We start from the raw sequence: 26,171 nt of genomic DNA, 5'->3' as shown, positions 1-26,171 counted from the left end.
TGCGAAAGAATCTACTAGTACAACCTAGGGTTAGTTGTATACAAACTAGGTTAGTAATATACCCAAACCAAACCTATACCTAGCACGTGCTACCCTACCTATACCTATACCCAGTCACGTGCTACCCTACCCTACCTATGGTCCGTGCAACCCTACCCTACCTATACCTATGGTCCGTGCGACCCTACCCTACCTATACCTACGTCCGTGCGACCTATACCCTACTTATACCCTATCCTAGGTACATGGTACCCATCCGCCAGTCTAGGCGCCACTAGTAGTTAGAGGTAATTAATAACACAATATTACATTACAAGACACCTACACAGCTATACTTGCTAGCTAATCCTTTTAAACAATAATAGCTATAGCAGCTTACTATAACATAGAGCTTAAACAATACAACGTTACTAACGCATTTGTTCATGCTATAATAGACAGAGAGGTCTACATAAGGATGCCCTGAGGCTATTAGAAGCCTAGCATAATACTATAAGTAAATAAGGCACTTTACAGCCTACACATCTCTCCCCTCCTCTAGTAGAAGAACTTTACTGTAACACTAAAAGCACTAGGTTTCTAGACTATGCCTTACAAACCCTACTATCTAACTAAGGGTAGTATTATTATCTTCTTTTATATTAATAATATTATCCTTATATATAATAAATTAAAAGAGTAAGAGGTAATACAGACAATTAGCTATATATAGAGTAGGTACACCTGCACAGGAGGGCACAACCTACAGTAGTTCCTTAGTATAGAGATTATATAAGACTAAGTAAGCAAGAAAATCTACCTATCTTAGGCAGCGTACTTAGACAAAATTAGTTACCTTGCCAAGAACACAACTATACAACATAACACTCTAATAGGTACAACTAAACTACAGCTAAGGAGCAGACTAGCAGCGCTAGCAGAAATTAACAAGTATCAACGCAAAATTGGATCACTGCTGTTCGCTGCGGTCACCACGCGACCTGGCATTGCGTTTGCCACATTAAGGCTTGCCTAGTTCCTCACTAATCTAGGCATCAGCCACCAAGATGCTGTGGACTGGGTCCTTCTATATCTACTTAACACTAAACAGCGATCACTGCAGCTTAGAGGAGGCATTGGCCTCTAGGTAGCAAGTAACGCGTCCTTTGCTAACAACACTATAGACAGAAAGAGCTCCTAAGGCTTTGTAATTAAACTCTTTAGTAGCCTTATTATATAGAAAGTAAACAAGCAGGATATAGTAATAATATTAATAACTAAGGCTAAGCTTCTTACTCTTACATAGGTTGCAAAAGAAGCACTCTTTATCTTAAGGCTCTTACGCAAACAATATGTTAATATAGGTAACGTACTCCACAAGCGAGCTGGCCACCCAAGCGAGCTGGCCACTTTTGCCAAGACCACACCGAACTTCACTCTCCCTGTAATGCCTCAACGCAACAACGTAAAAAAGCCTTTAAATAAAACATATATACAGCTTGCCCTCTAGGCTATTAAGCAAGACGCGACACTAAGCGTGCAACGCGCTGCAGCAATATACCAGGTCTCTTAAAGCACCCTAGGCACGCGCCTTACTAGAACCTCTTCACAACGTAATTGCAAGCCTAACATAATAAGGATAACTAGTACTAAGGAGGAGGTGATTGTCTAGCATGTATTGAAGCTAGACAAGCGAGGATACCCACCCCAGCTTGCTGATGTAGAGGATATGGCCAATTCTCTGCTTACTGAGCGCCACTAGCCCTATGTTGGCAAGAACTAGGCTGCTAACTTTGTAAAACGTCGGCTAGAGCTTAAAGTTAAATTTAATTGCAAGTATGACTATAAGAGAGCTCTGTGTGAGGATCCTAAGGTGATTAGGGACTAGTTCTGACTAGTAGAGAATACTAAAGCTAAGTATAGCATACAAGATAAAGACACCTACAACTTTAATAAGTCTAGCTTTATAATAGGTGTTATATTAATAGGAGCTGTTGTTACAGGCTCTGAGCGTTAAGGGAGACTAAAGGCAGTGTAGCAGGGCAACTAAGAGTAGACTAGTATTATCTAAGGCATCTGCACGAAGGGCTGGTCTATCCCACCCTTTATTATCTTCTCTAGCAAGCACTACCTCTCTGCCTAGTATAAGGAGCCTAGTATACCTAACAACTAGGTTCTTAATGTCTCTAACAACAGCTAGACTAATAATAAGCTTAGATTTAAGTAGTTAAAGCACTTTAATAAGCACACAAAGGCGCGCACTGTTAGCAGCCATTGGCTGCTTATTCTAGACGGCCATGAGAGCCACAACTTAGTTAAATTCCACCAGTACTGCAAGGAACACAAGATTATTACCCTGTGTATGCCTCCACACTTGTCGCACCTACTGCAGCCACTTGACGTAGGCTGTTTTGCCCTGTTGAAGAAGGCCTATAGCCGCCAAGCCAAGCGGCTGATGCGCAGCAAGATTACTTACATCACTAAACTTGAGTTCTTGCTGTGCTTTAAAGCAGCTTTTGACGCCTCAATCACAGAGAGCAACATCTAGGGGGGATTCAGAGGTGCTGGCCTAGTCCTACTTAACCTAGAGGCTGTGCTATTAAAGCTTGAAGTACGGCTGCGCATGCTAACGCCACCTACTGTGGACAACAGTACGTAGGAGTCTAAAACACTAAGCAACACCCTAGAATTTAGGTCTTAATTAAAGCTGATTAAAGAGAGGATTTAGAGACACGCTAATAGCTTGCCAATGTCTATAGTTAACACTCTTAATTAGCTTACTAAAGGCGCAGAGCTAATGGTGCATTTACTAGTTTTAGTGCGTAACTAGGTTGCTGACCTACAGGCAGCTAACAAGGCTGCCACACGTTGTAAATCACACAAAAGGAAGCAATTACAGCAAGAGGGGACTCTAGTCTTTGCTAAGGGAGTGTAGCTAACTACTCTAAAGGAGTTTAAGGCCTATAGTAATAGGAAGAAGGTAAAGAAGAGGTTGCGTGTTAATAGGAGCACTTAGTCTCTAAGGCGCTGTGGCACATGTAGCAAGACAGGGCATAACGTGTAAACATGCAGTAAAGATACACAGAGTACTACAGACTAGTTTAGTATACTGTGTAGTATAATATATTATAGTTGTGTGCTGTAATGTTGCAAAGTAGGTGCAGTATTGGTGTGGTCTTGGCAAAAGTGGCCAGCTCGCTTGGGTGGCCAGCTCGCTTGTGGAGTACGTTATATACACTATTATAATATAATATAATAATAAACAAATAATTTAACTACTTACTAAGGAAGTGTTATAACTATATACTAAACTTTAGCATGTAGATATCTATAACTACTAGCTCTAATAGGAGGTAGCCGCTAGAAAGATTATTATAGAACATGTCTAGTCTACAAGCATAATAGCAGATAGACTTACAAAGGTACTCCTAGTGAATAAGTAGGAAGGTTTCCTCTAGCAACTTAGTCTAGTAAACAGGGAGTTAATAGAAGTGCTAAACAGCGTGCCTCTAGATAGGATTTAAGAATAAATTAAGGACCTTACACATACATAAATAGTTAGCTTAAAGAGTTTCTTAGCTAAAGGGGGTGTGTTAGATAAGAGTAAGTGGCAAGAGGTCAGATCTACGCAATCAAGCAGGGACCTGTCGTGCAGCCAATCAGCAGTTGCCAGGTCGATTAAGCGAGACCTGGCAACTCCTGATTGGCCCGCACACCGGCGGCCGCGAACAGCGCTAATTTCCCCCCCACTTCAATCCTGTAGCAACCAGCACGACGCTGACGCAAAACACGATCGCCACGATCATCAATATATTATCATACCACCTAAGATCTCGTTAAGCACATACTCTGGCTCACAGTACGAGCATCTGACACTAGGATACTATACTTAGCTTTAGTATTCTCTACTAGGTGGAACTAGCCCTAGATTACCTTAGGATCCTTGCAGAGGGCTCTCTTGTAGTTGTACTTTTAATTAAACTTGACTGTAAGCTCTAGGTGACGCTTAACAAACGTGCTAGCCTAGTTCTTGCTAACAGGAGGCTGGTGGCGCTTAGTAAGTAGAGAGTTGGCCAGACTACTACATTAGTAAGCTAGGGTGGGTATCCTTACTTGTCTAGCTTTAGAACATGCTGCACAATTACCTCCTCTTTAGTGCTTGTTAGCTTTATTAAGTTAACCTTATAATCACGTCTTAAGAGTATTTTAGTATATTATTATCTAAGTATTCTTTTAAACACCTTGTAGATTGTTACAGTGTATAGAATAGTAAGAGTTGTGTCTTGTTTAAGAGCCTAAATTATAAGCTGTATATCTAGTTCCTTTAAGATAACGTACTCTATCACCGAGACAGTCATATCACCAAACTGGTCAAAATCTGCCAAGACTAACACAACTCTGCACTTCACAGTATGTCTTAACAACATCACAACCTATTGCTTTAATACAAAGGGAGACTATAGCTTGCTCTCTAGGCCTACAATACCAGACAGTTTCAGAGCCATCAGGCTGCTGCTGCTGCATTCAATGTTAACCAACGCAGGCTCTCTGAACGCGCTAGCAATACTCCATTTCAACTCAACGTACGCGCAAACTGCTAGAAGCTTACTGCAACTAAAGAGTAGACAATTGTCTAATATATCCTTAACCTTAATTTGCAAGGATTTGCGCCTTAGCTATGTAAGGTGGCAGATATAGCTAATAAACTGTTAGGTGTGCGTAGTAGGGAGCCTGTTAGTAAACTCTAGGCTATAAGATTTATAACGCGTTTAGATTAGCTTAAGATAGTGTTTAACTAAGCAAAGGATAGACAGAGGATACTATAGGAAGATCCTAAGGTAATTAAAGCATAGTTTATGCTAGTAGAGGTTACTAAGGCTAAGTATAGCATCTACAACAATAACATACACAACTTTAATAAGACTAGGTTCTAGATAGGCGTGATAGGGTTAATAAAGGTTGTTATAGGCGCTAAGAGACGCGCTTGACCTAAGCTTGTTCAGCCAGGTGATTAGGAGTGGGTTACAGTTATACAGAGCATCTGCGCTGCTAGATATGCGACCCTACCTTTCATCATCTACAAAGGACGCATCTACATCTCTGCCTAGTACAAGGAGACAGATATACTACACAATTAGAAGCTCTCTGTCTCTAAGAATAGCTAGACAAACAACGCGCTTAGCCTTAAGTAGTTAAAGCATTTTAACACGCATACAAGAGCGCGTTAGGTAGGGGGATACAGGCTACTTATCTTAGACAGCTATAAGAGCCACCTTAACTAGGATTTTAAGGACTATTGCCTAGATAACAAGATCCTTACTCTCTGTATACTAGCTCACTCGTCACACATCCTCTAGCCGCTTGACATGGTCTGTTTCTCGCCGTTGAAGCGCAAGTACTCCTAACGCGTCTAGGACTTAGCACGCTAACGCGTCTTCTATATTAACAAGGAAGGCTTCCTTCTAGCCTTTAGAGACGTGTTTCTTAATGTGTTTACAAAGGCTAACTGTTAGAAGGCCTTTAAGGCATTAGGGCTAGTCCCTACTAACACGCAGGTAGTGTTAGATTGCCTTAAGGTGCGACACTGTACCCTACTAGCACCCCCTCTACTAGAGACACTGTGGCAGTTAAGGACTCTAAGCAATATACACAAGTTTAGGTCTTAGTTAAAGCTTATACATAACTCCTTTACTTAGTTACTAGTTACAGCCTAGGCTAGCTTCTCTTAGCTTATTAAAGGTAGTAAATTAATGCTACACTAAAACGCGCTATAAGCTGCTTGCATTACTAAGCTTAAAGAGTAATTAGCAGTTATAACTAGGAGAAAGTTGCGCAAGCAAAAGCAAATTCAGCATAGTAGCACACTTAAGTATGGCCTAGCAGCATCACAGGTAGCTGCTGAGGTGTCTGTAGCAGCTTAGCTATTAAAGAAGACTTATAGTGCAGGTACTTAAGAAAGGACCTAGTTAGCCTAACAGCGCTGTAGAAACTGTAGAGGCACAGGGCACAACGCTTAAACGTGTTAGAAAGATATAGAAGAAGATTCTAAATCTAATAAAAGCACGCAGTACACTAGATTACTATTTAATAGCAAGTAATTCAAGTTGCTGCAACATAAGTTGGGCGCGCCAAGAGATTTTGACTAGTTTAGTGATATAACTAGCTTGGTGATAGAGTACGTTACTTTAAGCCTTTTTGTGTTAAGACATCGCGGGTTGTATGAAGTTTGGTGTGGTCTTGGCAAAATCCGGTCACTCGCCTGGGCCGGCCACTCGCCCGTGAGGTACGTTATATAAACTTATTAATTATTACTAGAGCTTAAAGACACGTATTTCTTAACTTAAAAGATGCTTCTTTAATTTCTTTAGCTCTTTAAATTCCTATCTAAAAGCTACTATTTAAAATTTTAGTAACGTACTCCACAAGCGAGCCGCTCACCCAAGCGAGCCGCTCACTTTTGCCAAGACCACACCCAACTTCACACAACTTACAACACTATAGTAGCAACTTAGGTCCTACTGCAGGCTATAGTACACTAAATTATTTAGAAATACCTTACACGTTATTCTTGCACGTTCGCGTGTTGTGCCCTGTCTCACCATACTTGCTACAGCGTTGTGAAGACTGTGTACTTAGTTGAACGCGCCTCCTCTTGCTTGCCTTCTTCCTATCGCCACAGGCTTTAAACTCCTTTAGGGTAGTTAAGCGCACACCTTCACTAACAGTGAGAGCCCCCTCCTTTTGGATCTGCTTCCTCTTGTGTAATTTACGGCGTGTGGCGGCCTTATTGGCAGCTTGAAGCTCTGCGACCTAGTTGCGCACTAAAACTAGTGAATGCGCCATCATCTCTGCGCCTTTAGTGAGCTGATTAAGGGCATTAACTATTAAAGTTAGTAAGCTATCCCTATGTTGCTGGATCCTCTCTTGAATTAGCTTTGATTGCGACCTAAATTCTAGGGTGTTCTGTAGGGTTTGAGAGTGCCACGTACTCTTATCTATAGTAGGTAGTGGTGGAGTACACAGGCGCACTTCAAGCTTTGATATTACAGCCTCTAGATCAAAGGGGACTAAGCCAGCACCTCTGAATCCTCCCTGGATATTGCTCCTAGTAATAGAGGCATTAAAAGCTCCTTTGAAGCATGGTAAGAACTCAAGTTTTGTGATGCGAGTAATCTTGTTGCGCATCAGCAGCTCAGCTTGGCGACTATAGGCCTTCTTCATCGGGGCAAAACAACCCACGTCAAGTGGCTGCAATAGGTGCGACGAGTGAGGAGGCATACACAGAGTGATGATCTTGTGTTCCTCACAGTACTGGTGGAACTTGACTAAGTTGTGGCTCTCATGGCCGTCCAGAATGAGCAGCCGATGGCTGCTAACAGTGCGCTCCTTTGTGTGCTCATCAAAGTGCTTCAGCCACTTGATGCCAAGCTCATTGTTGGTCCAGCCGTTCTTAGAGACAGTAATGACCCAGTCGTGAGGTATAGATGGCTCCTTGTACCAAGCAGAGAGGTGGTGCTTGCCTTGGAAGATGACAAAAGGTGGGATACTCCACCCTGACGCGTTGATGCCCTGGATAATGCTGGTCCACTCTTGGTCGCCCTGCTGTACTGTCTTTGGCCTTCCTCGACGCTCAGAGCCTGTGACAACAGCTCCTGTTGATATGACGCCCATCATGAACCCAGACTTGTTAAAGTTGTAGGTGTCTTCATCCAGGATACCATACTTGGCTTTAGTATTCTCTACTAGGTGGAACTAGCCCTGGATCACCTTAGGATCCTTGCAGAGGGCTCTCTTGTAGTCGTACTTTTGATTGAACTTGACTGTAAGCTCTAGGCGACGCTTAACAAAGTTGGCAGCCCAGTTCTTGCCAACAGGAGGCTGGTGGCGCTCAGTGAGTAGAGAGTTGGCCATATCCTCCACATCAGTGAGCTGGGGTGGATATCCTCGTTCATCCAGCTTCAATATATGCTGAACAATCACATCCTCCTTAGTGCTTGTGAGCTTTATTAAATTAACCTTGCAGTCGCGTTGTGGAGAGGCTCCAGCCAGTCAGTCACTAAGAGTCCTTTGAGGCACTCTGTAGATCTTTGCAGCGCGTCGCTGGGAGAGTGTCGCGTTGCGTTTGATAGCCTTAATAGCAAGCTGAATATCTGCTTCATTTGAGGGCTTTTTCGCGTTCTTGTGTTGAACCATTACAAGTTGTGTGAAGTTGGGTGTGGTCTTGGCAAAAGTGAGCGGCTCGCTTGGGTGAGCGGCTCGCTTGTGGAGTACGTTAAAAGGTTTTAAGGATTAAATTTTAACTCTAGTTACACAGTATATCTTACTTCACATAATTATAGACAGTAGAAAGATACACAACTGTCCCTTTGTAATTGTAGACTTAGGATTACAAGACTGCATTGTTAGAATTTAGTAGTTGAGATAGTTTAAGCTCTAACTAGATTTAGAGCGTTCCTAACTTATCTAGCCTAACTAGTACCTAGCTGTCTATGACCCCGGCGCCAGTACCTCGTATTGGAGTCATCACGTCCAAAAGGCATCTATTGTTGCGGTATCAAGGGCAAATATATATAACGAGTGTATTGTGTTCTTGTGTTGTTGTTCTGCTTGTATCTTTGCTCTCCAAGGCTCGCTGCGGGGTCTGTTTTGATAACGTGTTTGTGACGCAGCTAAGGTAAGAGGTGCTCAACAACATGAGGAAGTAGCACCAGACCACCGCCAACAACACGTGATCTGCTTCTCCTCTCAACCGTTACTTCTATCCTCTGCATCAGTCTCGAGATCGCATGCTCGCGCTGCGAACTTGACCCAGAGGCAGATGCTTAGGATCAAGTGACGGAAGAAGATTGTACTCAAGATGCCGAGGACTGTACTGAATACCTTCGCTATATTGGGAGCGTCACATTTGTGGATCATACGCCGGTTCCGTCACGGAAGACATGCGGCTGAAGTGCGTTGTTGATGACGATAATGCACCATTCGTCTCTGATAACGATGCAAAGAAGAGTCAAGACAGTTGACCTGACAGTCCCATCGTCGTCGACAGCCCTTCTGCTGAGCTACATCTTGGTCCCTCTTTCGAACTGAAAGCTGGCATTGTTGAGATCATCGAGGCCTTTCATAAGTCCGCGCCAGCCTTGTCAGCATCGATTCGCCCTTCATAGAAAGGATGCTGTGCGATCCCGAAAGATTAGCCGCACTTGAACTGCGATGTATTTGACAACGTTCCTCTCGACAATGGGTCTAGCTCGGTATCAAGCAAAAGTGTAGGAAAATGAGCTAAATGTTTTCATCGAGACTCAGTTTACAAAATGTACATATTATCTATTTTCTCCAGCAATGCAAATGACAAGCTCAGTATCGCCATAATGGCTTCAGGAGCGGACAGTTCCGCAGCTGTAAAATCGACAACCAAGAATATCGACAGTCTCTGAGGAATCGAAAACCGCAACAGATGAAGACGGGAACAATCATACGATGAAGACATGATGATAGTGCTAGGGTATACGAGGATGCTAATAAAGACCTTCAAATCGAGGCTGACAAGGCTGATGGTACCAGTTAACGAGACGGTGCCTTACCGAAAGCCAACCATACTTTTGCTGCCGTTAGAGAAGCTGTTGCTGACGTATGGGGACGGGAAGACGGTAGCTTGTGCTACACGAGGCATTTACCATGTTTCAATAGGTATTTGCATCAATGCTTGCAGTGATCTACATCAATTTTTCCAATCTACGTTATACATCATCATCATGAGTCTGTTTTTCTGTCACTCCCAGAATCTGTGCCTAGAATGTCGGCGGCTTAGGCAGTCCGTTCGGCACAAGACCATTACACGGCGCCTCCAAATCACTTTCCTTGATGGGCTGCACAGCCTTGCCCTCCCATCCAAAGAGCACCGCCTCACCAGTTGGCTCATACGCCTCCCACCCAGCCTCAGGAAGACCTTTAACAGGATCTTCAGCAAACGCAAGCCAGAAGTCCTGCATCGCCTCGCTCACAGCAAACTCCAGTGGCGTCGAATTGCTGCGCGCAGTGTTGTGCGTACCGAACACAAGAGGCATGTCTGACTGGTGGTAAGCGCCTTGCCACCACTGCGGGGCGATGTTGGTGAAGTTTCCGCCGTAGAGGTAGCGGAAGGTCGTCGATTTGGACACAAAGCGATCGTGAGTGGTTTGCAAAGTTGGGCAGAGGAAAGAGCCAAGGGTGATGAAGTCGGCAAGTTTCATGTTGGGACCGTAGGTACGGTTGTAAGGTAGGAATACATTGCCTTCATCGACAGTGGTGCCGATGATGGCCGGCATGCGGGTGTAGTTTCCGGCTAGTGCGCGCGCGGTGTAGTTACTGAACTTGGTACGGTTGTCGATGATGGGGTTGAAGGTAAGGCCGGGGATTGTGCCGTTGTCGGAGCGCGCCTTGAGAAAGGAGATGATATCCGTGTAGGGGACTTCTCGAAGACAGTCGACTTCCGCTGTGGCATTGAGGTTGCCGCATCCAAGGGAAGTGGCGACAGATGTGAAGTTGGTGTGCTCAGGGTCTATAGAGGTGAGTGTCAAAAAAGTGGTTCCGGAGTGCATGATCAGAGCAGAGACGATGGGGTCCTCCGGATAGGCAAAATTGTACGCATCGACAGAGATGGCACCGGCGGACTGACCCCAGAGAGTGATGCGTTCTGGGTCACCACCGAAGTTAGCAATATTGTCGCGGATCCATTCAAGAGCGAGGCGCTGGTCAAGGAGACCAAGGTTCTGCTCATCATCAGCAAGACCTGCTGCGTTAGGCTGTCCGAAAATGCCCAGACGATATCTGTGTGTATATTAGGTTTCAGCAACCACTTCACTGAACGTAGACTTACTGGATGCCAACAACAATGTGCCTGCCACTCCTCTGAATCCATGGGCTAGGATCTTGGTAAGGTACTGTAGAGGCCCCCGTCTGGAAGGAGCCACCGTGGATCCATGCAATGACCGGCAACTTCTCCTCAGAATCGTATGCTCCTTCCGTGTGTATGCTCTGCTTAGCCTCCTCTTTCCACGGCGCCCACACATTGACCGTCAAGCAATCCTCGCCGGTGTAGTTTCTTGGCGTGATGACAAACTCGGGAGCATCGGTCAACCAAACATTGTCTGTGTTGCCTTCAAATTGCGGGCATGCAGGTGCGAAATTGGAAGCATCGATTGTTCCATGCTCTTTGGTCTTTGGTATGGACGGCAACCAGCGGCGCTTGCCCAGAGGCTGCTCAGCGAAGGGTACACCCAGAAAGTGGGCAACGTCTGGTGTAATCGAATCGACTGCACCCTGCACCATACCAGAGGTTGTGTCAATCTTCAGCGAACTGAGAGCATGCGCAATCGGCAATTGGGCGAGGCCCAGCAGCGCAGACAGGATAAGAGCCATGATGATATTGAAGGAAGATCGTGGCGGTGGAAGTCCCTAACCACCTCATCGTGGAGGTGCTGAGCCTTTTGTTGGCCATTTGCCCCGGATCGACAACAGGCATACGAGCGACTTATGTACAACATGATCGAATATCCAGTGAAATTCCGGCGTTCAATCCACTTTGAGCACGGTGGCAGCTCACGGCGCGGAGAAGTCAGCGACCGCGCCGGCTTGACTCGCGGCTCGAGCTTTTCAAGCGGAAAACTGTGAGGAAAATTGCATGATCTTAACATAAGCGCAGAAGTCGGCAGAATTTGTAGAATTAAGGCGCTTCACTAGCAAGGTGTCCAAGTCTACCACGAGACCTTGCCATGCCCAGGTGGTAGGCATTGCGGGAAAATATATCCAGGGCTGCTCGGCCCACCCACCGCGAGCCGACCCCGCGCTCATCGGTGCTCGTTTCCCCGGCCTAACCCCACGCGGCCCAAGTCGGGATTCTCGCCGAAGGAGAAACATCATAAGCTACAGGTGTGGCTAAAAACTGTTGTCGTGTTCAGTCCCTACGTGCTAATCTTACATACCTTCAGTACACCTGTACATATCTTTTCATCAAATCAGACCAACACGCACGAGTCAGCAGCATGAGAGTTGTCATCACCGGCGCCGGTGGCTTTGTCGGCCAGATCCTGGCTAAGAAACTCATCGAGACCGACCCCTCTACATCACTACTCCTTGCGGATGTAATGGAGCCTCCGAACCCGACCGAGTCCAAGGATGTACAGAGCCTTGCGGCGGACCTCACGGACCCTTCGGCGGTCGATGCATTGTTCGAGAAGGCGCCTGATGCGGTGTACATTCTACACGGCATCATGTCGAGTGGCTCGGAAGCAAACCTCGGCTTGGGGCTCAAAGTCAACTTTGACAGCGTGAGACATTTAATTGATGTAGCCCGCGTCAAGCAGCCTGGCGTCAAGATCGTCTTCACGAGTTCGTGTGCGGTCTTTGGTCGCGCGGCGGTGAAGAATATTGCCACCGAGACAGATATTGTCCCCATGCCAGAGAGCAGTTACGGCACGCAGAAGCTCATGATCGAGTTCTTGATCAACGACTACTCTCGCCGCGGTCTCATTGATGGACGTGTTGTCCGACTTCCTACCGTATTCGTGCGAGCTGGTGCACCTACAGCAGCGGCATCGTCCTTCGTCTCTGGAATCGTCCGCGAGCCCGTCAATGGAGAGGGCTCTGTGCTCCCTGTCGACCCCAGTATCGGCATCTGGTTGACATCACCGCGCGCGCTGGCCACCAACCTGGTACATGCCATCAAAGTCCCGGCTGAAAAGTTCGGCCACTTCAGACAGGTACTGCTACCTGGCTACACAGCGACCAGTGGCGAGATTCTGGATGCTCTGGAGAAGATTGCAGGAAAGGAGGTCCGATCAAGAGTCAAGGAGCAGAGGGATGAAGGCATCCAGAAGATCGTATTGAGCTGGCCTGCGAAGTACGATACAGCGAGAGCAAAGGAGCTCGGCTTCTCAGAAGACGTAGGGTTGGAACGGACTATCAAGGACTTCATTGAGGGCGAGAAGCAGAGGAAGTAGGCAAAGGAATACTCAATCCAGCAAGCAAATAATTGGTTGTATTGAATCATTGATGAGACCCAACAATATGTTGTTGGAAATATCACGAGTACCTCCTCGCTGCGTGATGTTTGTCAAAGTAGCAGGCCCGATCAAGTTCGGCGCAAAAGGCGCCAGACACCACTTATAGGCAAAAAGAATGCTGTAAATGGCAAACATCACTAGTAAAGGATAATATGATGTGAAGTGTTGTGGGAATCTATTTCTATCTTCAACAAGATCGAACCGCAAAATGCGCGGGCTGTCAAAGCAAAAACCTCGCAAATTTTGGAACCCATACGCCAGCCATGACCACTGCTACCCTCATTATCATAGGCAAACTCGAAGCCTGGTATGCATGCACCGTAACAGTCATGAAGAATAAAGAAAGACTTTTCGGGGGTGATGCGCTTAGTCGTCCTCATCGGAGAAGACCTCCTCACCACGCTTGCGGCGAGCCATGCGGTCCTTCTTCTTCTGTGAGGGTTGTTAGCCGGTGTTAAAAGACTAGAAAATGGGTAATGCATTACCTTGCGCATCTCGGCGGAAGTGAGCTTCTTCTTCTTTTCCGTGGCGGCTATTTTGTTACCCATAGCGTCAAACTGTGATGATGTTAGTATGTGTTCATGGTAATGGAAAAGGATACACTAACCTTCTCCTCTTCATCACCCTTCTCGGTGAGACGGGGACCGGCACCCTGACCCTGGACCCAGTTGTGTCCGGAAGGAGTCATCTTGCCGTCAAGGACAGCCCAGACTTCCTCAGTCAGATTCTTGGTGAACTCAGCAGAGTGAGTAATGATGATGACACCACCCTCGAAGGACTTGATGGCCTTGGACAGGGCACCGAGAGAGTCACGGTCGAGGTAGTTGGTGGGCTCATCGAGGACAATCAAGTGGGGACGCTGCCACGAGCAAGCGGCAAGGACAACTTTGACACGCTGACCACCGGACAGACCACGCATGCGCGAGTGAGAAACGAGCTCAGCATCGAGACCGAAGTTGGCGGCGTGGGACTCAATCTCCTTGCGGACAAGGGGGCGGAACTGACCAGAGGCGAGGGCCTCCTTCTGATCGACCTCAGCGACCATCTTGGAGTGGGAAGCCATGATCTCGGTACGGGGAATCCAAGCATTGTCGGCAGACATCATGGGTGTCCACCTCTCGTTCTTCATGCCGACGTTCTCACCGAGAGCGAAGGAGCACTCATACTCATAGGAGTTCTTGAACTTCCTGCGGGAGTTGATACCGATGACACGACGCTGGGTACCCTCGATCTTGTAAATCTTGTCCATGGCCTTCTCGTCTTCCTCGGTGACGATCTTGTTGGCACGATCCATGGTCTCGCGGTCCTCACCGGTCTGGAAACGCCACTGGATGTACTCGGAAGGAGTCTTGTCGAGGTGGTGATCAATATGAGCGAAAGCGTGCTGCTTGATGTAGGCAATACGGATGTTCTCGTGGTGGTAGATCTCACCAGATGTGGGGACAAGCTCACCAGTCAAGACGTTGACGAGGGTGGACTTTCCGGCACCGTTAGGACCGATGACGGCAATACGGGATCCGAGCGAACACTGGAAAGAGATATCGGCGATCTGGGGCTTGGAAGTACCCTCGTATTGGAAGCTCATGTTGGTGGCACGGAGAATAGCCTTGGCTTTGGTCTTGACACCCTCCAGGAAACCGGGCTCGGGGAACTTGAACTCCATGTCGGAGGCGCTGAGCTCGTGGTAGGACTTGGCAGAGGGGACACGCTTGACGAACTCATCAAGGTTACCACGGTAGCGCTTGAGCTTGAAGCGCTCGTAGTGGACAACGTGCTGGATGACGTTGTTCAAGAACTTGCTGTCGTGGGAGATGACGATGGATGTGCAAGGGGAATTCATGAGGTAGTCCTCGAGCCACTTGACGTTCTTGACGTCCATGTGGTTGGTGGGCTCGTCAAGAAGCAGAATGTCGGGCTTCTCGAACACCGCACGAGCAAGCGCGAGCTTCATCTTCCATCCACCGGAAAGGGCGGTGATAGGGCCCTTGGTCTGCTCATCGGTGAATCCAAACTCTTTGAGAGTGTTCTCAATGGAATCCTGCTCATCCTGGATACCAACATCGCGGAGCTTCTTCATGGTCCAGCCAATAACAGTCATCTCAGTATCGGCAGAGTCCAAGTCGTGCTCGACGTAGACAGTCTTGACCTCGCTCTGCTTGGGAAAGCCCTCAACCTGCTCGTTGTTGATGGCACGCATGAGTGTAGTCTTGCCGGAACCGTTGGGTCCAAGAAGACCGTAACGCTGACCACGCTTGAGACGGAGGTGAGTCTGGTTGAGCAGGATCTTAGCACCGTAGGCCAAGTTGAATGTGCAGTTACAGAGATCCTCGCCCTCTTCCTCATCAGGCTCGACAATGTCCTCGGCAGCAGAAGGAGGGAGGGACCTCTTGCGGAGGTTCTCGGTGATGTCCTTGGCATCCTCGTCGCCGACAAGGACGGCTACAAAAGGACCGGCGTTAGCCTGCCAGTTGATGCCCTCGTAATCCTTCTCGTCGATGAGCTGACCACCGATGGCACCGATGTAGTCAACAACGGGTGTGAACTTCTCGTTGATCTTGTACTTGGAGGGAAGGACAGACTTCAGGTTGCCAGCAACAGTGGCAATGTCACCGTACCTCTCGAGCTCGGGAATCTTGCCATCCTTGACGGCACCGACACGGATGAGAGTGTCGAGACCCTGGCGGGTCTTCTCACGAGCCTCGGGGTCGGCAAGGTTGTCGTGGTTCTTCTCAAGCGCGGGCATAAGCTTGGGCAAGAAAGCGGCGACAATCTGGGGGTCCTCGACAAGCTTGCACATGTTGTCAATGATGACAGCGGTCTTACGCTTGATGGCAGTCTCGCGCTCAACGAGACCACGCTCAAGAAGAGGAACCATGATAGCCAGAGTAGGCTCGTGGACGTCAGTGACGAAGGTGGTGGCACCGAGCAAGTGAACGGTCTCAGGGACGTTCTCAGGCTTTGCGATACACTTGATGAGCTCGGGAATGAAGCGCTCGATGTCCTTGTTGGAGATCAAGGAGCAGAGAGTCTCCATGGTAGCGTAGGCTGCCTTCTTGACCTCAGCCTTGGTGTCCCACATGGCGCCAGAGATGACGGGGATCAGGTCGGGAACACGGAAAGCCATCTGGGCGGGGGCAGAGGTAGTGAGGATCTCAATGCACTTGAGGTCGGTCATCTTCTCAGGCCACTTCTGAGCAGTCTCGAGAGAGTGTGAAAGGTGGGGAATGATGGCCTTGACAGCGTTGGGGTTGGCGGCAGAGACGATTGCCTCGGCGGCTGTCTGAGCAGCAACCTTGACACCGGACATCTTGTCGCCAACAGCGGCGAGGACGTTGGGCAGGAGGGCCACAAGGTAGGGCTCGACGGCGGCGGAGACCTGAGCATGCTGAGCGATGGCGCGGATGGCATCAAGGGCGCGCTCGCGGGCGACGGCATCCTTCTTGCTGGCGAGCTGCTTCTTCAGAAGCTCAACGGCCCTGTTAAATTTTTAGTCTTGGTGTTCTTGTAGCCGTATCAAGGTGTTAACCGTACTTTGTAGGGGCATCGGCCTCCTCAATATCACCGTTGATGAAGGTGGCGATCGAGGCAGCAGAGGCGTTGATCTCATCCTGAGCCTTAGAGACGGTGAGCTTGCTGAGAAGCTCCTCAAGAACCTTGACGGCCTTGGAGTTCTCGCTGGCCTGAGGTTTGTCAGCAGAGAAATTGGGCAGTACCAGGTTGCATAGCAGCGAAAGTGGGACTTTGGTTGCGGTTTTGACCTGAAGTAAGACTTAGGGATTGACGTACCACGCTAGAAGCGTCGTGAAGGGCAGCGGGAGCCATGGTGTAGAGGTGTGTGGTGGTTGAAGGAGGAGGAAAACTTTGGAGAGGGCGGTGGCTCTCTTATAGCGGCGGGGCTAAAAACCTTGCGGCGGAGAGATAGACGAAAGTCTACCGGGGTATCAAATCGCACAACGCGAAGAAATGTGACAGACAGCCCTCTATACAGCTGAATACACACAGGAACTTTTTTTGGGGGCCCAAGAGAGAGTGGGTTGAGAGCTTGCAAGGCTTCGAGAGCGTAATGAGGGGCATTTAAGAGTTCCGACGTGCGCTCAAAATTCTGAGCAGGGCCGTGCGCTGATAGCCTTAGCGCGTGCGTGGCGCTCCTTCCACAACCGGGCGAAGTTCGCCCACATTGTCACAACTGTTCGCCAATCCGAGGACGGCAGAAGACGCAGAAGTTTTCTAATTGCCCCAGTGTCTCCATAATGCGGCTCGTCACCTAGTTCAGAGCGCAAGGCTGTCTCGTTGTTTTAGAGCGTGTGTTGAGCCATGTTGCTGCCCTCCAAGGCTAATAATTGTCGATGTGGCAAAAATAAAAAAGTACTGTATGCGCGCTCACCGCCCTCCTTGGGGCTAGGCGCTCCTTCCCACCCAACAAACCGAGGGTCGCGGATTATGCAGCGTTCCAGTACTACTGACCTGTAACATCTCCGCATGGTCCATTGCCTTGTCGCAAAGTCGGTGAAGTGAGCGTTTGCCTCGTAATCCGCCATGATCATTGCAAAGCTGTTCAAGCTCCTGTCGATGTACCTTTCACTCTTCAAGGCAACGTATGTGGCAGAAATACCTCCGGGCACTATGTAGCCCTACGCTACGGCCACCAGCGGAGGGCTTCAGAAGGCCTCTATCCAAAGTTCCTTCCCTTTGCGCCTGCCCGCAAGCAACAAGACCTATCTGCATTGCCACCTTCCATTGATGCACTTTTGTCGATTGAACAATCCGAGATCGCTCTCTGAGTCGCTCAAAGTCGGGTGGATGTGAGGCCTGGCCAACGTCGACGTTCATTGTTTCGCTGGTACGGCGCTTGCGCTCGGTGACCCGTTCTGTGCTTCGGTGAGTGGCCGATCTGTCAAATTTGTTCCTGCGCCATTATAACATTCGCGCCTCTTCGATCCGACGTCAGACCAGCGCCGCGTCTCTTGTCCTGTCGATGGATATAAACGCTTTACATCTGATATCACATGTATCGTTACCACCAAGGCTTCATCTCCCGACTCCCACCAGTTTTCGAGAGTAATGCAACAGCTTCCCCTCCTCAAGTCTGTGCCACCGACTGCCCCTATCGAGGCAGCACAGGACGCGGAGCAACATGTCTGCAGCGCCGCACATACCCTTATCGATATACCCCAGAATGCTCCGCATCATCTTCTCCGCTTTACGCTTGCACAGTTTTGTCTTGTGCATAAGTATACCTTGCACGATTTCAGCACATCATCTGTTCCACACCACCATTTACCTCACATCTGAGAGACAAGTAAGACTAGATTTAGGATATGGCGGCATATACTTCAACTCGGAGGAGGTAGGTAGTACTGCCCATATATGCTAAGTAGAGTCTCTTACCATTTCTCGACAGTCTCCGCCCACTCGCCTTTGTTCGCCCTCTTACATAGCTCTTTCAACGAAGGTACCACACCCTTAAAGTCACTTAGCTCCAGGTACACCTGCCCACTCAATCTAGCCCACCATGCACCACCATAGAAAGGGCACTGCAAAAACGTGCCGTAGCGGTCTACCAACATCCTTTGCAGCCAGTCCGTCACGACACCTCCCACCTGGTCTTTGCCGATTCCAACCTTCACGCCCTCCTGCAGCACCTTCTCAACTTCGATCGGCAACCGCACCATCGCCATACAGCACTGGCTCAGCGTCTTCGTCTCGTTATTCATCATCTCCGTACCCAGCTCCTTGGCCCACAGCTTCCCAGCATCCTGGACAAGTTTTGTGCAGTACTCCATAATGACTTTCTCGCCGCCTAGGGTTTTGCGCCACTCGACTGCTGCAGGAACACACAGGTACGGCGAACTATCGATGGTGCCGACAAACTCGAATTTTCCGATGTACTCGGACTCGATGTCGCCGCCGAACGTGCCCTTTGGATTGACCGTGTTGAGCACTGTGTCGAGGTTCTTGAAGCCCCAGGATGTGGGGAGCGTGGAGCGGACGAGGTGCTGGTTGCGGATGGGAACGTAGAAGATTGCGCAACCACGGGGGACGTGTAGCCACCTGCGTCATTGTCAGTCGCCTTTTCGATAAGCTCAGATCTACTCAGGGGACTCACTTGTGGCAATTGCTTGTCAGAAAATCAGGGTCCAGTGCCTTCATGTCAAGCTCGATGTGCCCAATTCCATGCGCTGCGTCGACCAAGCTCAGCACGCCCAGCTCTTTGCACGCCTGAGTGAGGCGTTCAACCGGAACACGTACACCAGGCATGCTCACTACGGTGTCGAAGATGGCGATTTTGACCTTTCCGCCAGACTTTTGCACTGCTTGTACTTTCGCCTTGAAGGCCTTTACAAGCCAGTCATCCTCAACAGGGTAAGTATACTCGACTTTTACCGCTTTCGCTGGCGTAGACTCCGTGATGTACTCAACGGTTAGATTGCACCCCTTGTAAATGGTTGCGAAGTATACAATGTGGTCGCCTTCTTCGAATTGCAAGCTGCGCAGGACTATGTTGACTCCTGTTGTGGCGTTAGGAACGAAGACAACGGTCTTTGGTGGAGCGTTAATGATCTCCGAAACGGCGGCACGGGAAACGTTCAGATACGCTGGGTACTTCATGCGAATGAAGTCATCCGGGCGGGCTTCTGCAAGGTCTTGGAAGGAGCGCAGGACGTCGCGGACAGGTCGTGGGTAGGTGCCGAAGGAACCTGGTGATGGCGTTAGGGACTGCGGTCGTATTGAGCTTTAGACGGAACGTTTCTGAGGTATTGGGTGAAGCTGTGTGCATCAAGTGGGAGCAGTGATCAACTGATGCCACATTGTGATTGGTTGTAACAACGGCCATGGTCGTCGTAGTTGGAATGACTGCCTCAATAGACACTGATAGCATCAATCACTTACCATGGTTAAGATTGAGGTAGTCTTTGTCAAACATGAAATCTTTTTCCCTCAATTCTTTCCCGAACTTGACACCATCTGTTGTCCTCACAGCCAATGACGTGGTGCCTTCAATTGAACCCATCGTTGCGACTGTCGGTATAATGATATTCCAAGTGGCGCATCCTCACCTATTTTTATATACTCCAACAAGTGACTCAGGCATATCATTTCGTGACAGTCATACATGTAGCCCGCACAGACTCGATAGGGCGTGGTGTTGCAGTGGGGCGGTACCGGCGAATGGTGGCTGGGCGAGTGCAATTGACCAATCAGGGTTTGCAATCGGCTAGTGACGGTACCGGTGGCTGTGGGTCTTGAATTGCGACACAACCCGTCTTTGTTCCAGATGCAACAGTGTTGTACCCGATGATCGAACAAGAGTGACATCGCTCACAAGGGCAAGTGTGCTTGAATTTGTTGATTTCGTGAAGGCTGAGGTCACTCGGAGATTGTCGACTGTTTTCAAGATTTGTATTGCTTCCCACGGGTATCTGACTACCTCCATGTCTGTCGTTCGGTCTGGTACGATCTTTAGTTCTCGCGTGCATCGCCAGGATGATGTATTATTTACAGTATCTATAAGAGAAGGACTTGTGATAAACATTTCAAATGGTTGCATTAGATCGTACGCACACTCCTTGCTTTCTCGGCTGCCATGCGCCTCCTGTACTGGTCGCGGAATTGAATGCGACCATATGTGCCCAGTCCGACCGAGAGGAAGAAGAAGATAGACCAAGTCCCAGTGACAAGTAAACCGATAGGGAAGAAGGCGAGAGCTGTGCCAGGTACAACGAAGGGAGCGGCCAGGAACACGGCAGAAGTAGCTGCGGCGGCAGCGGTGGGGTCGGCGTTCGAAGGTGCGTTCGCGTCAGCCTTCTGGGCGAAGACGCCATTCACAAAACGGGCCTCTTTGTTAGATAGTGTCGTGGTAACGTCTGCATTCGTGGAAGGGTTACGTGCAGCGAGGTCGATTTGAGGGACGAGGAGCGGTTGAAGAGCATTGCTGCGACATTCATTAGCATAGTACAGATACAGATACAGGCGTCAATTTACTTACTTGGTCATGGCTGGTCCCATGAGGTTCGAGTTGATCTTGCCAACATACATGAGTGTCTTGAGCTCAGTCATGGTGCTGATTGTCTGTCGCTGGACCAAGGTGCCGTCGCTCCATCTTGCTCGAGCCTGAGCTTCACTGACCTCTCGCTTTGTGCTGTTCATGCTCATCGCTTGTACTGTTGCGCCCAAATACGAAAGTGTCATACTGACGTCGGCAGCGGTGACGCTTTGCCATGGATCGACGGGCGCTGATACATTGTACATTCGAAGTTCGGCCTGGAAGACTCCAGTAGAATTGTCGAGGAAGGGCACGTTGTAGCAAACAGCGATGCCACTGGGATTTGAAGCTTTGCCGTTGAGGTTGCTCAATGTTTGCATACAAGCTGCTCGTGTCTCTTCCTCCCACTTCTGGAGATTAGCCTTCGATGCATCACCAGAGGCTGGCGTTAACGAAGCCAGTGGCGCAGTGTCTGCAGCATTTGCGTCTTGTCGTTGTGTAAGAGTGGCGAGTAATCCAGAGTCCCGTCGAAGCACCTCCTCCAGATCTTCTCCTCGTCGAAGTACGGCGTTGACATCTCCAAGCTTGATAGCGGCCACATTACTAGCGGCGAGCAGTGTACCCAGCACTGTTGTCCTGAACAGCATGGTAAAGGGCGGATTAGGTTTGAAGATGTGATTAAAGTTGTTAGTATGAAGTCACAGGCCGACCAGCAGCGTACTAGAAGAGAGTGCCTAGCAGCGGAGGCTTGGAAAAAGAGTGAAGTAGTTATGAGTTAGGAACGATTCATGAGAAATCTGCTCTGCATGGGACTCATTAGTAGCAATAACCTGGCACAAACGCGGGTCAGGAAGTGGCTAAGCGGTGAAGAACGGAACGATGCAGTCTTGAGATGTCCGGCAGTGGATTCTCATGGCGTGGCTCAGTCATCGAAGTCCTGCTGGAGAAGCAACCCTAAGCCTGGGCGGAAATGCCATTACAGAGATGAGACCAGTCCTGCTCGAGTCTGCGACAGGTGACACTGAATCTTTCTATGCGTTCATCCAGTGGCGCCTGGAATCAGCGAGACAAGAAACTCCACTGGCGGAGACCAACCAGATGTTTCTTTGAGGATGATGAGTTTAGGTACGCAACCGGAGTAGGCATGAGGATGTTTTGCCCCTTGAGACGATTAGTGTTGAGGCTCTGTCGCAGGCGCTTGAGCGGCCAGTGGTTCGTGACCAATCAGCGTGGCATTCTTACCGAGCTTCCGAGTTCCTGGTTTCACCCTCACACGTCTTCCTTGAACCCCGTCTTACGCGCCACTGTCGTCTCAGGGCAGTTGCGCCACCGCGGCAATCACCGTGGAGGACTTTTGGTCATTGCAAATCGCCGTTGTCGTTCGCTTGGCTCTCATGGCAAGCTGTCAGATGCTCTTGGCTATCTGATCAAAAGACACCTTTGTTCATCCAGGTCCACATGTACGCGACGACATGATGCCAAGACAAAGAACCTTGTTGGATGCATTTACGAGCATATTGGAAGCACAGCTCTATTAGAAGTTGTAATGATGAGTGTGTTGGCGAGAAGCCACGACGCCCAAGATCGTGGCTGCCCTCACTGGAACGCACGGACAAAGCTGCTTCTCCCACACATCCCTCGCTCGTTCAACTTAAGCCTTCACATTCGACTCCACTTCAGGTCTTCTCGCATGCGCATCTATTCTGCGGCTATGTGGAATAAAGGCTCGCAGCGACGCAAGCAACATGTATTTCAGAGACTTCTCACTACCGGTAGTTGAGCGCTGCCGCCGGAGTGGGGATGAACGGACATTTCACAGCTCATGCACCTTCCGTTCGATGATGGGCAACACAGTGCCACTCGTGATGCGCTAACATTGGATAACAACTTTCCCGTTATCCCCGTATCCACAGTCGTGGAGGTGCCTACTTCTCCCGCCATTGTGTGCCGAGAAGATACGGTGTGCAGGCGACACTGAACACTGGGGTCTGGTCCTCACGGATCATCGAACAATCGCTCGCTGAAGGACCTCCAGTTCGTCTAGAACTACCAATGAAGCACTCTGGAGTCATCTAGCAGGACGATCCTGCATTTATTCGTACTCGTGCTCGTGACACCGCAGCCTCGATCCTGCAGCGAAGCGGCAGCCTCACCCACCACCACGAATGACGGTTGCGGCGAAAAGACCTTCGGGACGGCTCGCGCGCTACATACGAATCCTTGGATGTTCGACACCATATGGAGTTGTCTGACTGCGAACGTATGTACAAGTCGCACTCTTACGCAAGAGGCGAGTCTTAGGTGGCCACGTTCGCGTGCATACGACTATTCCGCAAAGGTGCAGTGATGCCCAGTTTGCATTCGCCCAACACACATACCGTAGGGCATATATTGTGACCGTCTACTAATGTGGCACAAAACGCGGGCGACTCGCTGCCAGCACATCAATGCCTCTGCGCTGTTGATGGAGAGTCAGCCTTACATTCTCTCGGGTCAAGTCGACTCTGCCCGAGTCTCGTGCCAGTACTTCTGCTGGTAATCGCGACTCTCGCGCCCGACGTCCCTTCCCTGCCAGTTCTCATATCCAACCCTTTGATCAGGCTGTTGGTGATTAACTCCGGTATTAACGAATTGAACTTAACCTTTCTATTGCAGCGACTGGTGGATCCGGAGTGGCCTCGTCCCGTCGCTCGAGCAGACACTTTTTCGCGTGGCCAGGAGACCCGAAACAATTTCGACAATGCAGCACGCATCGAACTCCCCATGGCGAACATCTACGAGAGACCCTCCCAAACCTCAGTACAGCCTGTCGCACACGATTTCCATGGTCAACCTGCACGAGGAGCCAACTTGGTACAATCGTGGCCCATCTTCTCCCACATCTTCATCAGTCTCAACATCCACAAGTCGAAGTGCCACTCCCACCACCACGAATAATAATCCCTGGTCGAATGTAATGACAAGTCCAAGTTCGCTGGCTTCGAGCAAGTCGCCAAAATCGTCGCCAAAGCAGAGTCCCACTCGTACCCCACCATACACAAGTCGGTCGACAACGCCCACCCCAATCGCACCACAGCCGTTAAGACCCTTCCAGGCAATGGCTGGATTCGTACCAATGTCTCCACCTGCTTCAGTTGTTGGCGACGCTTATCAGTCAGAGTTTCCCTCGCCATCAACGTCTGCCTTTCCAGGATCGCCCAACCCTTACCGCCAACCCGTTGCTCCTCTCTCTCCACTGGTGCACGGCTTTATCAACACGTCTGCTCTATCCTCACAAGGACAGTCTCTTTCCGGATGGTTCTACGACCTCTGTCGAAAGCAAGGCTGGGACGCAGGGCAGATCAAGAGGATATGGCAGTGGACGCTGTCGAACCCACGTCTCGCAATACTCCTGTATGTGTGTGATGACGTCGCCTCCTGGCGGCAAGCGTCATTCTTCGATCTGCGAGACGAAAGTCTGCCTTTTCCAGAGGACCGACTGCAGGGTATCGTAGCAGATGCCCGAAAAGTTGTGGACGAGCAGTGGCGTGCAACTTCAAAGGAGATGCTGCTGAACGGGGGCCATGTTGATTTTGTGGCACGCGAGACCGTACCACTACAGTCAGAAGGCGTCGTTCGCACATCGAAAAACTCCGAGAAGAGCGTTGATAGAGTGCGATTGCTGGGCAGCAATGATGGTCGTGTCCTGATCCGAAAGCGCTTTGTCACTACTCGGCCTTCACAGAAAGCTGCAGTGTTGGAGCAGATCAGCAAATTCAGAATGCTCGAACACAAGAGCATCTCCAAGCTGCTGTGCTCGTACGCACAGCCCAGCCATGTAGGGATTGTCCTGGATAAGGCACAGTGCAGTCTAGACGACTATCTTGCGATGCCTGGAAGCGATCCTTCTCGATCCAGGATACTGGTTGATTGGATGTACGACCTTGCCTCTGCTCTTGAGTACCTCCACACACAATCGATTTGCCACCGCAGCATTCGGCCGAGGAAGATATTGGTCGACGGTGCTCGAGTCCTGCTTGCGCCATTCGAAATCGGTAACAATATCGGCAGCTTCAGTCCAACCACAGGTGCTTCGCAGCGACTAGAGCAACTAGCCACATATCTTTCAGACCAGACTCACGTATATGCGGCACCTGAAGCGGTGACTTCGCGCGGCAAACGACCGGCTGATGTGTTCTCTCTGGGCTGCGTCTTCTTGACAATGTTGACGGTAGCACAGAATCAGTCACTGTCAGCATTCACGCAATACAGGGCTGGCTCGACACAAGATGCATCATTTCACGCACATCTCGACCGAGTAGGAAGCTGGCGGAACCGACTCGTTGCTTCGACCAATGCTAGTCTTCGAGCCGGGCTGAGCGGATCTGGCAGACGATTACGGCAGCTCAGGGCAGAAGCGGAGTGGCTCAGCATCATGGAGAAGATGATTGCACCACGGCCGAAAGAAAGGATCAAGATGGGCGTCATCATGGGCAGCATCGGGTCCGGCAAGGTGACTGGCGGCAGAAGACGCAGCCTGGACGGTGGCGGGTACAGCGGGCACGTCGCAGCATCGCTGGGCACAAACAACGGCGCACCAGCGACTGCTCTCGTGGATCTCGGGCCGACGCTCAAACCCAGAGCTGCCATGCCGCAGCTGCGTCGACCGGAGCTGAGCGTCTTTGACGGCTATTTCCAGCAGCAGTCGCGCAAGCTGGAGCCCGCGGGCGGGTGGTGAGGCGTGGTGAGGCGTGGTGAGGCGTGGTGAAGTGCGCCGAGACGTGTGTGGTGAGGTGCGCCGAGACGTGTGTGGTGAGGTGCGCCGAGACGTACGTCGGATCAGAGCAGACACACGTGCGACGCCAGGGTGACGGTCGGCGAAACGCGTTTGACAACCGTGACGCGTTCGGCACCAGTCGCTCCCGAGCGGGCCCGGAAACACACAGCCATAGCCGTTCAGGCTTCTTGACGGAATGAGGGCAGGCCAGACGAGGTGGCGACACGACTGGATAGTGGACGCGCAGAAGGGTGGCAGAGGGTGGCAGAAGGGTGGCAGAAGGGTGGCAGAAGGGTGGCAGAAGGATGGTGCGAGCGAGATGATACCCCGTTCGCTTTGTTATTGTCACGACATAGCGCGGCAGTTTGTTACTTGGTAGACGGGCGTAGACTGTGTTTGTATGTGTTGCTGC

The 26,171-nt window shown here is 49.8% G+C and overlaps 6 protein-coding genes across 6 annotated transcripts; 2 read left to right on the top strand and 4 right to left on the bottom strand.

Annotated features, from left to right (window-relative positions):
* Nucleotides 1-9,680: 9,680 nt before the first annotated feature.
* M421DRAFT_419267 (para-nitrobenzyl esterase) lies at nucleotides 9,681-11,737 on the bottom strand. Its single transcript, XM_033592060.1, has 2 exons — nucleotides 10,835-11,737; nucleotides 9,681-10,785 (listed from the first exon to the last, which is right to left on the bottom strand). Exons 1-2 carry the CDS (start codon nucleotides 11,374-11,376, stop codon nucleotides 9,768-9,770), a joined length of 1,560 nt encoding a protein of 519 aa, XP_033450468.1. The 5' UTR covers nucleotides 11,377-11,737; the 3' UTR covers nucleotides 9,681-9,767.
* A 109-nt stretch (nucleotides 11,738-11,846) lies between these two features.
* M421DRAFT_419266 (NAD(P)-binding protein) lies at nucleotides 11,847-13,128 on the top strand. Its single transcript, XM_033592059.1, has one exon. It carries the CDS (start codon nucleotides 12,000-12,002, stop codon nucleotides 12,954-12,956), a length of 957 nt encoding a protein of 318 aa, XP_033450467.1. The 5' UTR covers nucleotides 11,847-11,999; the 3' UTR covers nucleotides 12,957-13,128.
* A 25-nt stretch (nucleotides 13,129-13,153) lies between these two features.
* Nucleotides 13,154-16,948, bottom strand: M421DRAFT_419265 (ARM repeat-containing protein). The gene is made up of 5 exons (XM_033592058.1): nucleotides 16,806-16,948; nucleotides 16,551-16,699; nucleotides 13,627-16,495; nucleotides 13,505-13,576; nucleotides 13,154-13,451 (listed from the first exon to the last, which is right to left on the bottom strand). The coding sequence occupies exons 1-5, from the start codon at nucleotides 16,839-16,841 to the stop codon at nucleotides 13,386-13,388; spliced, it is 3,192 nt and encodes a 1,063-aa protein (XP_033450466.1). The 5' UTR covers nucleotides 16,842-16,948; the 3' UTR covers nucleotides 13,154-13,385.
* Nucleotides 16,949-18,398: 1,450 nt separating this feature from the next.
* M421DRAFT_387290 (PLP-dependent transferase) lies at nucleotides 18,399-20,121 on the bottom strand. Its single transcript, XM_033589924.1, has 3 exons — nucleotides 19,911-20,121; nucleotides 19,126-19,717; nucleotides 18,399-19,070 (listed from the first exon to the last, which is right to left on the bottom strand). The coding sequence occupies exons 1-3, from the start codon at nucleotides 20,029-20,031 to the stop codon at nucleotides 18,404-18,406; spliced, it is 1,380 nt and encodes a 459-aa protein (XP_033450465.1). The 5' UTR covers nucleotides 20,032-20,121; the 3' UTR covers nucleotides 18,399-18,403.
* A 283-nt stretch (nucleotides 20,122-20,404) lies between these two features.
* Nucleotides 20,405-22,129, bottom strand: M421DRAFT_419264 (uncharacterized protein). The gene is made up of 2 exons (XM_033592057.1): nucleotides 21,007-22,129; nucleotides 20,405-20,952 (listed from the first exon to the last, which is right to left on the bottom strand). The coding sequence occupies exons 1-2, from the start codon at nucleotides 21,648-21,650 to the stop codon at nucleotides 20,568-20,570; spliced, it is 1,029 nt and encodes a 342-aa protein (XP_033450464.1). The 5' UTR covers nucleotides 21,651-22,129; the 3' UTR covers nucleotides 20,405-20,567.
* Nucleotides 22,130-23,743: 1,614 nt separating this feature from the next.
* M421DRAFT_100120 (kinase-like protein) lies at nucleotides 23,744-25,720 on the top strand (the record flags this gene model as incomplete). Its single annotated transcript, XM_033586484.1, has 1 exon — nucleotides 23,744-25,720. The coding sequence occupies one exon, from the start codon at nucleotides 23,744-23,746 to the stop codon at nucleotides 25,718-25,720; it is 1,977 nt and encodes a 658-aa protein (XP_033450463.1).
* Nucleotides 25,721-26,171: the final 451 nt, after the last annotated feature.

Source organism: Didymella exigua, assembly GCF_010094145.1.
Source record: "Didymella exigua CBS 183.55 unplaced genomic scaffold M421scaffold_9, whole genome shotgun sequence".
Classification (NCBI taxonomy): Eukaryota; Fungi; Ascomycota; class Dothideomycetes; order Pleosporales; family Didymellaceae; genus Didymella; species Didymella exigua.
Note: the sequence above shows the minus strand (reverse complement) of the source record. Positions and strands in the feature narration are given on the sequence as shown.